At 41.1% G+C, this 17,012-nt stretch overlaps 1 protein-coding gene across 1 annotated transcript; it reads right to left on the bottom strand.

The window, feature by feature from the left end:
* Nucleotides 1-3,669: 3,669 nt before the first annotated feature.
* On the bottom strand, nt 3,670-7,462 carry mc4r (melanocortin 4 receptor). The gene has a single exon (XM_033638446.2). It carries the CDS (start codon nt 6,980-6,982, stop codon nt 5,999-6,001), a length of 984 nt encoding a protein of 327 aa, XP_033494337.1. The 5' UTR covers nt 6,983-7,462; the 3' UTR covers nt 3,670-5,998.
* Nucleotides 7,463-17,012: the final 9,550 nt, after the last annotated feature.

The raw sequence follows: 17,012 nt of genomic DNA, 5'->3' as shown, positions 1-17,012 counted from the left end.
GTCAGCTGCAGCCACTGATGCTTTCTAGACATCGTGATTTCCCAAAACTGATTAAATACCACACATAGCAACACAAAACTGCTTTGCTAGCTCAATCATGTTGTAACTAAGATATCCGCTGGAAAAGATATTTTTTTCACGGACTGTTTATTGAGTTACTGGTTATTACAGACACCGTTAAAGGCAGGGATAACAGCTAACAGTTAGCCCAGTTAGCCCAGCTAAACGTGCACACAGAAATAGTAATGTTTGTTCAATCATTGTGTTTATAGACTTTACAAACATCAGATTAGTCCAAACGGTGATACAGTGATGTGAAAATGTGATATATATATAGGCCCTATATATATATATGTAAGTTATATCTATAGCTCTGCTGGTTTTCTACCCGGACTATAGACTATAGAGGAAATCGCCTTGTAAACCACAAGGCGATATCCTCTATAGTCTATAGTCCGGCCGGACGGATGAATCATGGCCTTGTAAAAGATTATGTTTGTTTCTTTTAGTTGGCAAGAATGTGTCGCCGCAAATGCGACAAACATCCACTAACTTTGACAGGTTTCTGCGAGTACGGCTGAGCCGTTTTGTACCGCTACACATGTTTCTAGTGGGACTATGTTTACAAGCACAAGAGTTCAGCGAGCCACCGAAGGACCGCCCTGCGGATTTACTATTGGTTCTGCAATGTAGGGAGTTTTTTTAAACTCTGAAATTGTATCCGCCCATCTAAACACAAAATCAGGGAGAAAGTCATCAGTCTTTAGTTAAGCAAAGCGTCTAAAGACTGACTTGTGAGTCTAGCTATCCTTTGGTTGAAATGCTCCAAATAGTCCAAAATATGGTGTGGGAACCAGAATGTAACTGGTTCCATGTTGGTGGAAAAGGGTTATACGTCGGGGTGGTGATATATCAAATATACTCGTTGTAACGCTGCTCGTTCCATGTGCAATGTACAAAATTACTTAATTACGAACATTATAAATGGTCATGTCATTTATGAAGATACCAGCCTGAGACTTGCTTTGGCATTTCGGTTCTCTTGCTTTCCCTTGTAGCTCTCTCCCTCTCATAGACACACACACACACACACACAAAGAGACTCTCAAACTTGATACGTTGTACACACTCCTCTGCCTGTCCAGATTACCTTCTATCGAGCAATAGCGTGTGAGCCACAGGTGGTGTTTAGGTGTTTCTCGTCTACAGGGCTCCTAACTGTGATTTTTTACTTATAATTTGCAACCATGGAGCACTAATGCGACTTGTAAATGTTGTCAAAACATGAACTGGAAAGCTGTTAGTTTGTTTTCTTACAGAGAGTGAGTGATCACATTTAACAGTTCAGTGGCAACAGTTTAACTTAATGGGATTAGCGATAGAGTGAGCAGAGGAAGCATATATCTTTGTAACTACAGGGCTCCAGATAGTGAATATGAAGTCACATTTTGCAAACCTGAAGCACCACTGGGGCTTGCAAATGCATTCAATATATAAAGTGGAGAGCTGTTACTTTGTTTACAGCTCACAGTGAGTAAATCTTAACGTTTAATCATGCCGCTGTGATGGTTTAACTTTCTGCTAACTGCTGATATCTAACTGTTGAGCGGAAGGTTAAGTTCACAGCAGAATCATCAACACTTTCGGCCTGAGCCAAGTCAGGTGCTTCAAAATAAAAGCACCTGTGGTCCTGCTTTGATTTAAGCAATACTTTATTTAACTTTATCATAACAGTACTTTACTTGACTTTGTCATAATTGTAATTCATTTAATAATTTTGTATTTTAGTAGTCTACAGTAGTTCATATTGCGTATTATATTTTGAAATCTCCTCTGAACTACTGTAGACTACTAAAACACAAAATTATTAAAAAATAGCCTAAACATATTGTGATATTATTTTTAAGCCATATCACCCAACCCTAGGTATAAGAGAGGTTCTATCCAAAACCTTTCCACCGCTAAAGGTTGCTAAGAATAGCCCACCCAGGGAGTTCTACCAAGAACCATTTATATTCTAAAGGTTTTAGTTCAGACGTGGGTTCAAGGACCCACATGAGGCTCCTAAAGGGCCAGGACTGATGTAGTCCAAAGCAACTTACAACGCTTGTAGTTCACCATCATGTTTTCAAAGTGTGCAACTTTTGTGAATCTGAACAACTGCAACCTTTACTACTTCAATGGGTTCAGTGTGTTGCTGCTATTCATGGCCAGCTCTCCCTCGTAAAAGAGACCTTCAATCTCAATGGGGAAAAACCTGGTTAAATAAAGGCTAAAAAAAAAAAATCCTTGATGAACTCTTTTTTTTTTTTTTTTTTTTTTTTTTTTTTACAAAAAGGTTTCTTTGGTTGAAAAGGGAAGTCTCACAAAGGTCCCTTATGGCCTTTATCATTAGCTTAAGGTCCATACAGTTGACTTGCGTTCAGCCATGTTGTCGAGCTAGTTTGCTTTCTCCTTTAAGTACCTGTCAGTTATGCATTCATTCCACAGTAGGGAATGGCACTTAAAAATAAAACCTCTGTGCCAGAAATTCACTGTACCTCAAAATATAGTGTGCCTTTAACAAACTTGACACATTAGGGAGTCACTTACAGTCCAGAAACTTCAGTTTCCGGTGGCGTGGCTCTGCAGCGACCTGGGCTTGTGCTACTTTGCTTCTGTTTGTACTTTAGCACTCAGCACTTTTTCTTGCACTTTAGACGTCTCTGTATGTTTCTGTGTTGTGATTGTTAAATGTAGTCCATGTCTGTTTTATGTGATAGAACTGTCATTGTGATGATGTGTCCCTGTGATGATGTTTTTATCTTGTCCTGTAAAGCAATGAAATGTAGCACTGTGCCCAAGATGAATTTCCCTTAGGGGACAATAAAGTTTACTTTACATTCAGAATGGACCCACAACCCACTTTTGGGACTGCGACCCACCAGTTGGGAACCACTGCTGTAAGAAACCCTTTCTTTCAAAATTGCTTCTTCAGAGGCAAATAGTTTTGGGTAGAACCCCTTTTTAGAACCCTTATTTCTTAGATTGTCAGTATCTCAGTTTTCTTTCTTCAATCCATCACCTTCTTTTCATTTCCAACCCTTTTGTGTAACTTGTATAGATTCAATAAGCAGGGTCCTTCTTTTATCAGAAAACATCCCTTATGTTTTGCAGATACAGTCTTTGATATCCGTTAATCCATAACAACCTAACAGTCTATTAAGATGTTATTAAATTTGGAATGAATTAGTGTCAATTTGTGACACTGATGCTCCTGAGGCAATATTGAATGCTTGTTTCGAATTTTGTCGAATAATATTTTCCAGGGCTCTGAATGTTTTGTTTACCTCAGCTTAAATTATTCAACCTGATGGAAAACGCTGTGGGTATTTTTCTTGCACACAAACTTCAGTTTGTTGCCTCAGGGAGGAAACTGCTACATTTCTTACATAAATTCAAACCTGTTGTTGCAGTTGTGCTTATGTGAATGCATTTGATTCAGTGATATTAGAACAAATTCATTTGTATCTTCATATAAGTCCAGTTGTTTTTGAGTGTGAGGTTGCTTTCGCATCTGAATTTGTGGAATTGCATGTGGGTTTTTTTCTGTTAAAGTAAAAAGCCAACAATGTAGGCTTTGTGTAAAGGTTAAAGTCTGCACTCCAGAGGAAAGCGGACAAACAGAGGTGCTGCTGAGGTGGCAGTTTGATTTATTGAAGTTACTTTGCAGCAGTGATTCACAGAGGATGCATTGGTCAAGCAACAGCTTCATATCAGCACGCATTAATCAAATTGCAGGCAAAGCTTTTAACAGAAAATGGGAAACCCGTTTACAGCAGTTTTCTTGCGTGTTTTTATGAGCTCAGAAATGCACTTTGAGTTTAAAAGGCATAAATAAATAAGGCAATATTGAAAATAGCACTTACAAACATATAAAGACTGATCACATCAGTTTCTTAAATACTGTCACAGAGGGTGAGGTTGCTCTTTACATCACAGTGCAACATATTTAAGGCAATAGCACAAAACACATACATAAAAATACATTCAGTAAAAGCTTTTTTACATACACATAATGAAAAATAGATCTCTGTATCGTCACACGTACATGCTGAGTGAGAACAAACCCACATGTGCAAGTTTACACAAATACCTACACAGATCACAAGTACACAAGAGCTTAGATTGGAAATCAACAAATGTCATGAGTCAGTGCAGACTGACAGATGTGTCATCAGGTCTGTGAAGGGCTTGTTTTAGCCATTCGCTCGGATAAATTTCATGATTTGCAGACATTAAACTGTTCTTCCCTGGGATCTGACGCTCTGCTGCAAAGGGGAGATCAAAGGTGAGGGTCTATAAAAACTGCATCCTTGATTAGTTAGGATGTAAAACTGCCATCATAGAGCCAAAACTGTAGATTCTAGGGTCACCCTGAATTGTTTTCCTTTTTTTCTGGAGGTGCAAATGATCTAAAAACAAATAAAATCTAAACAAGAAATGCTTATGAAGTACCATCTTTTGGGGAACTGCCCATTGGTCCAACATCCCATTGTTCCCACCATATTAAACCCATTGTTCCGAAGTCCCGTTGTTCTGAAATCATCATGATGCCCTGTGGTTAAGGTCTGGTTAGGTTTAGGCACAAAAACCACTTGGTTAGGGTCAGGAAAAGATCATGGTGTGGGTTAAAATGAAAAAGAAAGTGACAAACACTTAAGCCGTGAGCCTGCTTCGCCCCAAGCCTTTCCCAGCTGACCCAGAGCCGGTCACGGCGCACCATCAAGGTAGAAATGATCCGTCTTATAATTCGTCACGAATAAATCTTTTTGTCTCCTGAAATTTGTTTTTCAGTACAATCTACAATGAGGCTATATAAGCATTTACCCTCATTACCAGTGAGTGATTTTACAACCCTGTATTTAAGATCCCAGTCAATAAACATCATGCGTAGGCATAAGAAAACAGCCTGTGGTTACTAAGCTGAGCAGATCAGACACAGGAAACAGCAGATGAGCAAAGAGCAAAAATGGCATTATTTGTTTGTGCTCTCATTTTGTGATTTCCTGAAGCATGTGGTTTGATGTCAGTGTTTTTATCTTTTTAGAGCAGCTTAGAAAATCACACCTCATTGCTGCAAAGTTTGAAACAATCTGTTTCCCCCTGTGTCGGATTTCTGTGGTGATGGCTTTACTTTAAACTAAGAAAAATGCCACCTTTAGAATAAAGGTGAAAGCTGAGCAGGTTGTACCCTGTATTTGCCTTCATCTCCTCCGTAATTGGCACATAATAAATCAGTGATCCCATGTCATATATATATATATATATCTTCGCATTCATTGCAATGCAAAACAAAAGGAGTATATTCTAAGGATATACCTATCTTTGCTTGCAGTGTGCAAAATACTCTCAAAGCTTCTGCTGTGAGGTGGATTAGACTCTCAAATACGGAGGTAGTGTGTCATATACTATGTAAATCTTTTTGCTGGACATGTACACGCACTGTGGCATCATGGCGCAACAGCTGTGACATTTAAGTGCTATAATCCATGTAGATACATAAAGATTTTAAACATAACTCAGAGTATTTTTGATTTGCTTTCACAGTGAACAAGAAAAGTGTTGTAGGTAGATTTCAGAGGGAGAAAGAGAAAGGATTTGTAAATGAACCACAGTTTGAGCATGTGTATTTGTAATATACATGCTGGTTAGCATTTACTTCAAATTGCACTTTTGAACGGCGCTTACTACAAAACAAAATAGCATTGGTCTACAAAGCGGAACTCTATTTTACAGGGGGTTTGTAAACCTACCTCTTTAGCAATCTGACTCATGAAACCAAAGGCAAGCGCCCTACTTATTAATCATTTACAGCCGGCTCAGAGAGCACAGGGCACAGCAAGTCACATCAGTCCACAGTGATTACAGCTGAAAATCTCAAAGTCTTCGTCAGTGTCATTTAAATTGCTGATTGTATCCATCAAAGTGGGAGCTCTGCTGACACTCACCAGGCAGCTCACACACACAACAGAGCATGCGAGCAGCAGAAAATCTCTTTGAAGGTTTTTCTCATCTCTTGGCTGCGAAAGGCGTAGATGATGGGGTCGATGACGGAGTTGCACATGATGAGGATGAGGTACATGTTGAAGTGGGACATGAAGCAGGTGCAGTAGGGGTTCCTGGGGCAGGTGATCATGAGGATGAGGTGGAGGAAGAAGGGCGCCCAGCATACCACAAACACCCCGAGGAGGATGGTGAGGGTGATGGCGCCCTTCATATTGGCCCGCTGGTGGATGGGCGCGTTGCCTGGCAGCGCCGCGATCCGCTTCATGTGCAAACGCGCCAGCAGGAACATGTGGACGTACAGTGACGCCATGAGCACCAGCATGGTGAAAAACATGGTGATGAGGCAGATGAGCACTGTGGTGCTCTCTGAGTAAATGATGAACAAGATGCCGGAAACGGTGCAGCACGTCCAGATGCTGCTGATGACCAGCATCGCTCTTCGCAGGGTGACGATGTTGTGGTATCGCAGAGCGTAGAAGATGGTGATGTAGCGATCAACGGCGATGGCCAGCAAGCTGCAGATAGATGCCAACAAAGAGCTACAGATCATAGAGTCAAACACATTGTCCATGCTTTTGATCAACGTGGCAGGGATGGCCAGGTTGCCTCCGTTGATGAGTGCTATAACGATAGTCTCAGAGGCGTTGGAGACACTGACGAGCATGTCAGCAACAGCGAGGCTACAGATGAAAAAGTACATGGGCGAGTGAAGGTTCTTGTTTTTAACTATAGCAGCAACAACCAGAATGTTCTCCAGCAGGCTGAGAATGCCAAGAGTGAGAAAAACCTCTGTGGAAATGAGCAGCTGTTCGTAGCATCCTGCCGATGAGTCCTTCTCCTCGGCTGGTAAGTCTTTGTTAAGTGGCAAAGTGCCTGAGGTTTGGTTCCTATTGTGGTAGCCTTGGATCAATCCATGGTTCTCTGTGGTGTTCATAATGTCTCCTTTTAAATCCTCTGTCCTCTTGGGTTTGGTCTTCTCTTTCTGTTGTTATTGGTCCATCTGATTTGTTCAAATCTCAGCGTGTGTGTTCCTCAGTTATCCTCATCATCTGGAGGACAACCTCTGCACTCTTGAAAGAGAATGAAAAAGAAAAACTTCTTTCTTCCCTTTTTTCACCCTTTAGGTTTACCAAGACAGGCAGTTATCTTCAAACATCTGCTGCTGTGTTTGCTCTCAGTCAGAAACAATCCCAGTGCTCTCCTCTAATCTCTCCACTCAGTGAGAAGTTGAAATAAATGTTCCCTAGAAAGATGTGAGCAAGGAGTGAAGCAGAGAGTTGCGTGCAGGAAGGAGCATGTGTGCCACTGATTAACAATGAGCGAGAATATGAGAGGCACAGAGATCAGAGCGTACAAGCTTGCCGTATGAGTGCAGGCAGATCATCACTTTGTAAGCTACTGTGGTCTTCCCACTCCGTCTCTCTCTCTGCTATTATACCAGGCACACAAACACCTACACACACACACACACAGACACACACACACACACCCCTGGAGTTTTTTTGTCCTATCTGCTCGCTGAGAAAGTGGGAGGAGGAGCAAAGCTCAGCTTGACGTATGAATGAGTAGAATAAAAAATTGAATGGATATAAGAAACAAAGGGTTTTAACATGATTCAGCCTTAAAATATTAAATGAATATACACAATTTAAAAAAAAAAAGCTTATGTTGAAACCCAAAAGTGAAAACATTATAAGGACTGAATGATGAACTACAGATAAAGTCTTTTTACATACTATATCACACTATACATACTGTAGCTTCATTGCATAATATGATGTTGTACATCAGTGGGCTGTCCAGACAGAGGGCAACTGAAGGCAAAGACTGCAAACATTGCACAAGTGCCTATGATTTGCACTGTTTGTGGTTGTTCCACTTGATCAAATTGAAAAAAAAAAGCCACTTAAAGTCACAAAACTAGTTGGATGTAAAGGGGAGAAGTAAGAAAAAACTAGAATAACAGCCTTGAAGTTGTATGCCTTCATGCACCAGTCAAGTTGCACTTACAGTTTACATCCATGTCTGTGAAAACATGGATGCCTCACACACCTCTTCGACCCGGCAGCACGGACGATCTATACAAACAGCACAGTTTCAAAGTGGACACCTAAGATTAGTGTCACCAATTAAAGGGAAATTTCGGTTTATTTCAACCTGTCTCCTATCGTCCTAAATTTGTTTCAAGTGACTAGTGACATAAAAATAATAGTTAGCATGTTAGCCGTTAGCCTAGATACAGCTGTAGCGTCAGACCTGTTAAAACTTAAGTGAACGGGCATCCTTTCAAGTGCAAAGTTAGTCCACTAAACAAGCTTTTTCTCCACAAAGACCGCCTCATATCGTTAGGATAAATGTCAGAGAACATATAGAAAACGACATGTAAACGTGTTGTCTTACCTTACCGGTGTGCTGCCATGTTTGTTTATCCCTCTAGCTCTGCTTTCCAAAGCACGGCTGAAATATATCTAATATAATAAACCGAAATTTCCCTTTAAGTATCTGACCAAATGTCTCCCGTTCTGTTCCTGACATATTAAATTGAGTAATGACCATGAAAGTGTTTTTTCAAAACATTATGAAGCTCTAGCAAAAGTTCAGTCAGGAAGACAACACTGTAAGATTCATTCTCACCCTGCCATTCACTCCTTGCACGTATGCTCACTCACTGTCTTTGGGTGTCATTGTCTGGGTAGGTCAACTGAGTGATCAGTTGAAATACAGTCAGCCAACAGCACAGCGACACACCTTCTCTGTCACCCTATCATCTTACTGCTCCTTATTTTAGATATGGTTCTTTGTCTGCCGTAGTTATTTCTTGCTGCAGTCGTCTGTGCCCTCCTCCTCCTCATCACCATTCATCTGTTTCATTTGCCCCAGCAGTCAGCAGCCTCAGAGTCAGCAGCCTAGTAGACATTTTTGTGAAATTTTGTCACACTTAGCAAATTAATTCTTGAGTTATGGCCAAAAACATGTTTTGTGAGGTCACAGTGACCTTGAATTTTGACCACAAAATTCTAATTAGTTCTTAGTTGAGTCCAAGTGAACGTTTGTGCCAAATTTAAAGAAATTCCCTTAGGGTGTTCTTGAGATATCATGCTCACATGAATGAGACAGATGCAAGGTCACAGTGACCTTGACCTTTGACCACCAAATTCTAATCAGGTCATTGTTGAGTCCAAGTAAATGTTTGTGCCAAATTTGAAAAAAATCCCTCAAGGTGTTCTTGAGATTCCATGTTCATGAAAACGGGATGACCATTCTGAAAATATAATGTCCGTGGCCACGGTTATCGCCAGCGGCCTATGTGGATCAAAAATCTTTGTCTTTAATCTGGAGGAGAAGAGTCTACTAATTTCAAACTTGCATTATAAATGGTTGTGTAAATCATGCCTCGAGTTGGATGCAACAACAATGTGTTGTGACAACTTCGATTTGCACAACCCAGATTTACACCAGACCTCTGCAAATGGTTGACCCAGTGGGTAGAAAACTGTGGCTAAAGTTAGTCTGAAAGCGGTGCATCCAAGCACAGAGTGGGAATATAACACAGTTACACTCTAGCACATTTCCTCACACAGTCGTTTTAGTCATGTACCCGACAGCACACAAAATAGTTATAAGTCTACCAGATCTCTGTACACTTTCATCAGCTCGCCATGTAATATTATTAACATTACGGGATCTGGAGGATCATTTTTTCTTCATTTTGTATGGATCATATCCAACATGAGATTTATTTTTCTTACGATACCCGCTGCCTGCAGCACTTTTGCATAGTGACTCCACTACCAAGTCCCGGTTACCAATCATTTTATTGCAATAGTTAGTGATTACATCTATTTTAATTGTAGACATTATCACTCAGTACAATGCTTACCTTCCGTGGCGGTACTCCTGTCTGCTTCTCCAAACTGCAGTTTAGGAGTGCCAACCCCTTACTGTGGATAATTACCTCATACCAATCCACTTCAAGAGAGCCCAATGATCTCTTTAAATACTGTGCTTTAGTAAATGTATTTAGTGTTTTTTTTCCACCACTGTTGAAGACAACACAGACTTATTATAATCTTATTAAGCTGATATGGCTAAAATGTTAGCAATCACTGTACACATATGTACACATCCAAGAGACACAGAGCAACACAAGCCTTCATTTGCAGTCCAATAGGTAATTTCCTTTCAGCTCTGTTTTTGGTCTGTTAAATGCTCCACTACATTCACTAGCTATTTGCCAATGTTTCCCTTTGGTGCTGAGCAGGTAGTGTACAGTTGGTTTTTAGAGCTTTTTTGCTAAAAGCAGCTTCCCTTCAGCTTTAAACTACACTATGAGTGCAGTGAGTCTAAACCAAAATAGTGAAGCTGTGTGATGTAAAACTTAAACAATGATGCCAACATGTTTTAGCACACAGTGTATTTAAAACAAACAACCCTGAACATACCATTCAGAAGTATGAGTCACAGTATACAGTATTGGTGTGAAAGTCAAGTTCTTTCAAGGTTTTTTGTTTATTAAGTGTATTTGCCTTCTTTCAAAGTCAGCTCTTTCATAACTGATACACTTAAGTAACATCACTGTGTACATAAATGAAACCGTGCAAAGTGGAGTATGTAGAGATAAAAAAAAAAGTAGCTCTGGATGTTACGCCAATAAATCTGGCAGGAAATGAATGAAGGATAATGTCAGGCTCAATTAATTAAAGCTGCTGACCAAGAAACCAGTGATCTTATAGTGTCCTACACACCTTTCCCATTTGTTGTGGCAAAACATTGACAGTATCAAAGATTATTCTGTTTTAGTTTAATAGTTCAAGTCAATACTGACAACATGCTGTAACACAAGTTTTTGTCTCAAGAGACAATATCTAAAAGCGAATGTCAGTGATAATGGATAACCTTCAATAAAAGGGCAGCCAGCCTCAGGAGGATAATGCAATGGCAGACCAGACAGTGATTCATTTTTGGCAGAGGCAGAGTAGCACTCATTGTCACAGTGCGGTAATTGTCTTTTTGTGTATTTGCTAATTATGAGGTAATTATTAGCACAAAAGCTAATTGCCTTTCTAAGCATTTAACTATTGCTTATGTACTTATGTGGTAATTATTTCCGCAAAAGCTAAATTCCTGGAATAAGTACATAGTATTTGTGGTATCAAATTATCAGCCTATGATCATATGACTGTGAAATGATTAAGTACAGAAAAAAAAACATCCTGTACCACTGTGTCTCCTGCAGAATATTACCCTTCTCCTGTGGTAAACTCACTGAGCTCCAAATAATCCCTAATATAGCTACATACATACCTCTGTTTATCACCTACCAATAAAATGACAATGAAGAAGGCAAAGATGTGGAGTATGTTACAGGAGGTGTTTGTGAGTTTTCTAAGAGCATTTAGACATTTAAAATAAAAGATTAGGACTCCTAATGGATGTTGTTTGAGCTTTTACAATCACATTATTGCATTACAGCATCTGCAGCCCGTTCTACCAGTTCTGTTGATACTGAACAATATGTTGAAACTAGTCAGTGTGATCGTAATACTGTGTCGATGTCGATGCAAAACTATGTGTGGTTACTCACAGGCTGACAGCTGCACACAAACAAAATAAAAACACTACATAAAAGCTAAATTTGAAACATTAAGACAAGATAAGAACAAGGTAAAACCACAGATGATCACAACATAGAGACAGCAGCGTGCATAGTCGCAGCGACCCGGAGCTCTAATTGCCAACCCCCACACCCCTGCTGCTGTGGAGGAGGCGGTGATGGAGGCTACAGCTCTGGTGAAGAAGCTGTTCCTCAGTCTGTTAGTCGGTGTTTTTATGGTCCTGTATCTCTTCCCTGATGGCAAAGAAAGAAATCGACTGAATTGGAATTTTAAGGAATCATGTTCATATAAATCTTTCTTTGAATGCAACCAATGAAATATTGTTACACTGGGACAGTATGTTAGTGGTAATGTGTGACAGCCATTCAAGACATTCATAATGGGGGAACTAAGTTCCCTTTTTATGTCTCTCATTAATTTAGCTTGCTAGCTAGGTATTGACAGATAATGACACAACATTAAAAGCATCACAGATGGTATGCCTGCACTGAGTTTTGGATTTTTCTGTAATACCAGTTCAATCAGGGGTGACAGGAGAGTGAAGTAAAGAAAATATTTAACACAGAATATGAGTGTACAGATTAACAGATGATCTGTGCTGATTAGGATTTAATAAAAGTCTTTGACACTTGGACACCAGCGGCAGATATTTTGTGATTGCGGGACATCTGAGCGGCAGCAAGATAAATGCCCCCATGGAGTCCAGACACTGGTGGTGCTGGTGCTGGCTGCTGACTCTGAGGCTGCTGACTGCTGGGTGGGATGAGGCTATGAATCTGTTAATGGGGAGGTGGAGGGCACACACAACTGCAGCAAGAAAGAACTACAGCAGAGAAAGAACCATATATAAAATGAGAAGCAGTGAGATGATAGGCTGACAGAGAAGGTGTGTCACTGTGCTGCTGGTTGATTGTGAATCAGCTGATTACTCAACTGATAGACCCAGACAATGACATCAAGAGCTAGAGAGTGAGCAGACGTGCAAGGAGTGAATGGCAGGGTGAGAAAGAAACTTACAGCCTGAGCATGAGAAGTGTTTTGTTCCTGATTGAACTTTCGTTAGAGCTTCATTTGTGTGTGAAGAATCTTTTTCAGGGTTCTCTACTCTTCTGTCAAGCTATGGTATACAATGGTGATGTTGGGATGTCTCTTTCTTAGTCCTTGGTCAGTTGTGTCAAACCTTACCTCAGCAAGGTAACAGAAAATATAAGAGCAATTCAAAAAAAGGTTGCTGAATGAGGCCTAGTGTGTTTTAATTGTTCCAGGAAAGACGTCCCAGTTTGACAGCAGTGCCTAAAAAAAAATTTGTTTCTAGGTTAATGTGTTTGAGGAAGAGTCAACCTTCCTGTCTTTATATTTATTTATTTTTTTGTTCTGTATAGTAATTGAGAGCTCTGAAGCTATTTAGAAAAGTAAGACGAAGACATTTGGATCATAATTAAAAGTGACACAGAAGGTAAATTATAATGGTAAAGTGGAAAAATCTTGCACCCTATATCTCTAATTTTCTCCATGTTTCAAAAGTCCTGTTTCCACCAAGCAGTATGGTACAGTTCAACTCAGTTTGGTACAAATTTTTACTCTTTCCACTGCGAAAACTTGTGGATGGTACCAATGGAACCATTCCATACCATTGGCATTTTTGGTCCCCCTTCTGTTGGGGTACACACAGAGTGTAAACACTGCAGTCCATTGATTGGTCAATAGCGGACGGTCACTCTGCTCAGGGCTGAGTTGTGGATGGTTTTGAGGCTTATGTAGCCACTGTTCATACCGTGGAGACTTTACGTATTTAGTAAACTGTAACTATAAAATGAAAGGATGCTTTGCTGCCTCTTGCACCAACTGGAGTCTGAGTGAAAAATAACTTAATTTACTGGACCGACTGCTGGCAACTTTTTAGGTGGAAGGTTAACTTGTTAGGTTACTCAATGCATGAGGTGACAACATGAATCAATCAACACACATTAAATTTCACTGTGACAGTTTTGACTATTACTTTAGTTTTTATATGACATTCACTGTTAGTAATAAGTAGATCCTCAAGAGTTTATGTATTAAAATTTGACTGGGTTATGTGAACTTTGTATATTCTAATCCTCATGGTGACGAAACAAAAAACGTCATGGAGCACTGTTCCTGTGGGCTACAGCAACACTAAACCCCCGAGCTTGCCTTAGAAGGACTAAATGCACAAACCCGGTATTATTAATTATCCTGTGAAGAGAGACTCTCACTGCAGCCTGTTTTATTTTGTTCTGAAAATGTGGGCATGCAGCCTCGTTCTGTGGACGATAAATGAGGTGCAGACTTCCCTCTGTGTATCCAGTGATGAGGAAATACAGTGAGAGCTGGATGGAGCAGTGAGAGACAACAGCACTGCCCACATTTAAGAGTACTGTTAGCGATGGAAACGCTAGGGTCTAGGTACCATGTCTGAAGGGTTACTTTTGGTTCCAAAGGTACCACACCAAAAGTGTTTGGTGGAAACGGGGCTAAAGGCTCCATCCATACATGAAGGAGTAAAGGACAATATTGCTGGTATGAGTAAGAAAACTCACTAACCCCAAACTCACTTGAGAGTTGGAGATGGATTACAAGCCTGGATAACATGTCTGTTTGCCTCTGTTTCATTTTCTGTTTACAGTGTATTGCTATGATTCACCAGGTGTTGCTCATACAAGCTGCTTCGAAATGGATACAGTAAAGTCTGAAACACAGATTGCATTCAGTATTTATGCACATCTGAGACAGATGTGTTCATTTAAAAGCAACATTAGCCTCTTTTTTTAATTTAGCATCATCACAATTATCACAGTTTACAATTTATTTGTCTCTTAATCATTTTATTTTTTGTTTTTTTTTCTGCTGTTTTTCAAGCTTCTGCTCTCTCCACCATGAAACACATCAGTCATCTCCAGATGTCATCAAGAGGTCCATGGTCGTACTTGCTCAGTGTTTCCCATTAATTAACGAAACTATGGAGGCCCGCCATAGTTTCTCAATAAAAGATTTAGGCTGCCTAAGTATTGACTTCTCATGATATAAATAATATCTCGAACACCGTAGCGTTTTGTGCCGATGTGCTCAGGCTGTCAGATCCAGTGCTTGACAGTGCAAGCATTTTACCCGACTAAAAATACGTGTGTGCGAACTATAAAAAATATTTAGGGGCACGTGCGCATAAAAAAAAATCAGCCGAAGCAGCCTATATTTTTGTCAATAAAAAAATATGATAATCTAACCGCAAATGTTGGAGGAACTCCAGCCGCCTTCCCTCTTCTCTCTTCTCCGTGTGACACACACTGTCGGCACAATGAATATAAGTCCCACTGTCGGCTGGGTGGAAATAAGTCAAAGGGCTCTAGTTTCCCGGCGCAGCGCAGTGTGGCGAACCCCGCGCAGAGCTAGTTTCGAGCAGCGCAACCCGAGGCGCGCTCAGTTTGGTAGTTTGGCAGACCGAGGTGCACTGAGATGGGTGTGGTGGCGCAGCAGGGGGAGGTGTCGACAGATCCAGCTTGACGCAGTGATAGTTTCGTGCCAAAAGGCTTTGCCGAAGGTGCGCTAAAAGCTCGCCAGCTGAAACCAGGTCTACTGTCAGCGCAGGGGGAGCGCAGCCGGTGTAAGCCGAAGTTTGGCTGACCGGCGGACAGTGCACACACGTCACCAAAACCTCACAGGCAGATTTCCAGAATATCAGGCACATTAACAATGCAATAAATACCCACAAAAACCACTATTCAATGCAACTATCAGCACATAAATGTATCTCTATATCGACTCTCCCGTCACATCTGATGTCAGATCAAAGGGGATTGGCACCGTTTGGCACGTTTGGCACGTGTAATGGAAACCCAACCTGATTTGATTAAACAGCCGCAAACTAATGAGTTCACATCCTTCTCAGCCAACCACAAACAGCCACAGTATCAGATAGGGAGTATATATTCAGCATCTGTCATCTTAGAAAAGTCAAAAGAAACAAAACAGAGTGAGACTGCGAGAGAGAAAGAGAGAGCGCACGCGTGCACGAGAGAAACACAACATTGATTTACAATTGTGGTGACCTCCTCCCAGGCCACCTTTGCATCATCAGCCCGTGGAGGTCTGCTCGCAGTTCCGTATATTCGGACACTGCGAGCTTGGACCTCCCGGACCAAAACATCAGTTTCCTCCTGGGAGGAGTTTGGCCGTCTGACGCTGCTGCTCTCTTCTGCCATGGTGAATTGAGTAAACTCTCATTACACCTTCGTGTGGCGCATTTAAGGGCGAGGAGAGGGGCTCATTTGATTGGTGTGATGTGTGTAAAACCCACTCCACGCTTCCTCTCCTCCCTCTTTCCGACTTACGCAGGTAGGAGGGACGGAGGTGGGACAGACGAGTAGCTGCGCCAGCGCACACGATGTGCCAAACTTGCAAAATCCGCCAGGCCACACCTACCCTCGCCTGGTCTGTGAAACTAGAGCCCAGAGTGTGGAGAAGAGGGGCCGGGAAAAGCGGCGGACGGGGGAGCCTGCTCCGTTCTCCCCGCAGTTAGGGACCGTTCGCCACGGTACTGCTCTGCTGGGCAGGGTGGAAATAAGTCCTGCAGAGTTACAGAGGACCTGGAGAATGTTTTAGAATAGTAATAACATTATATAAGATAATCATATTACAAAGATAATATAAGATAATAACATTAAAGACAAAATTAAATTGCAATACTTTTTCAAAACTTGATGATTTTACCTTTCTGTACCCCCCCCCCCCCCCCCCCCCCCAAATAGTTTCCCAAAATCCTGTGGGAAACACTGCTTGCTTCACTGTAAATTCAACTCTTCATACAAGGAGCATTTTTCCTGCTGTTCAAAAAGCACACAGAGACACGTTGACCCTGTTGAGAAATGACATCCATAATTGTCGGAGGGTGTTATATAACTGACGTGTCTGAATGACAAACGACTGCTGTTTCACAGTGCTGACTTCTCTTAAAGAACTGCAGACAAAGATGTCCACAATTCAACATAAAACCCAAAGTGATTTAACTGCTGAGACTGTGAGCGATGCAGTTTCTGACGTAAGGTTCAAAACAACTGACCCAGGACTAGCAAAAAGACATCCCATAATCACCAACAGAAAAGGAGAGAACCATGAAAAAGATTTTGGACAGACAACTGCAGTTGTATTTCTAGTAACACATTATTTAAGCTGGAAGAATCAATTTGCCCCGTTCTGCTCTAATACTGCTGCAAACTCTTTTTGCTACTGCTGTTCAAGACCCACCTCCACCCAAACACTCGTGGGCTCAGCACACCACTCAGAGAAGTCTTCGATCTTCAGAGCACGGACTCCCAAGGTGAAAGCTGAAAA

Source organism: Epinephelus lanceolatus, chromosome 20, assembly GCF_041903045.1.
Source record: "Epinephelus lanceolatus isolate andai-2023 chromosome 20, ASM4190304v1, whole genome shotgun sequence".
Taxonomy (NCBI): Eukaryota; Metazoa; Chordata; class Actinopteri; order Perciformes; family Serranidae; genus Epinephelus; species Epinephelus lanceolatus.
The sequence above is the reverse complement of the archived record's forward strand: the minus strand, read 5'-3'. Positions and strand labels throughout refer to the sequence as shown.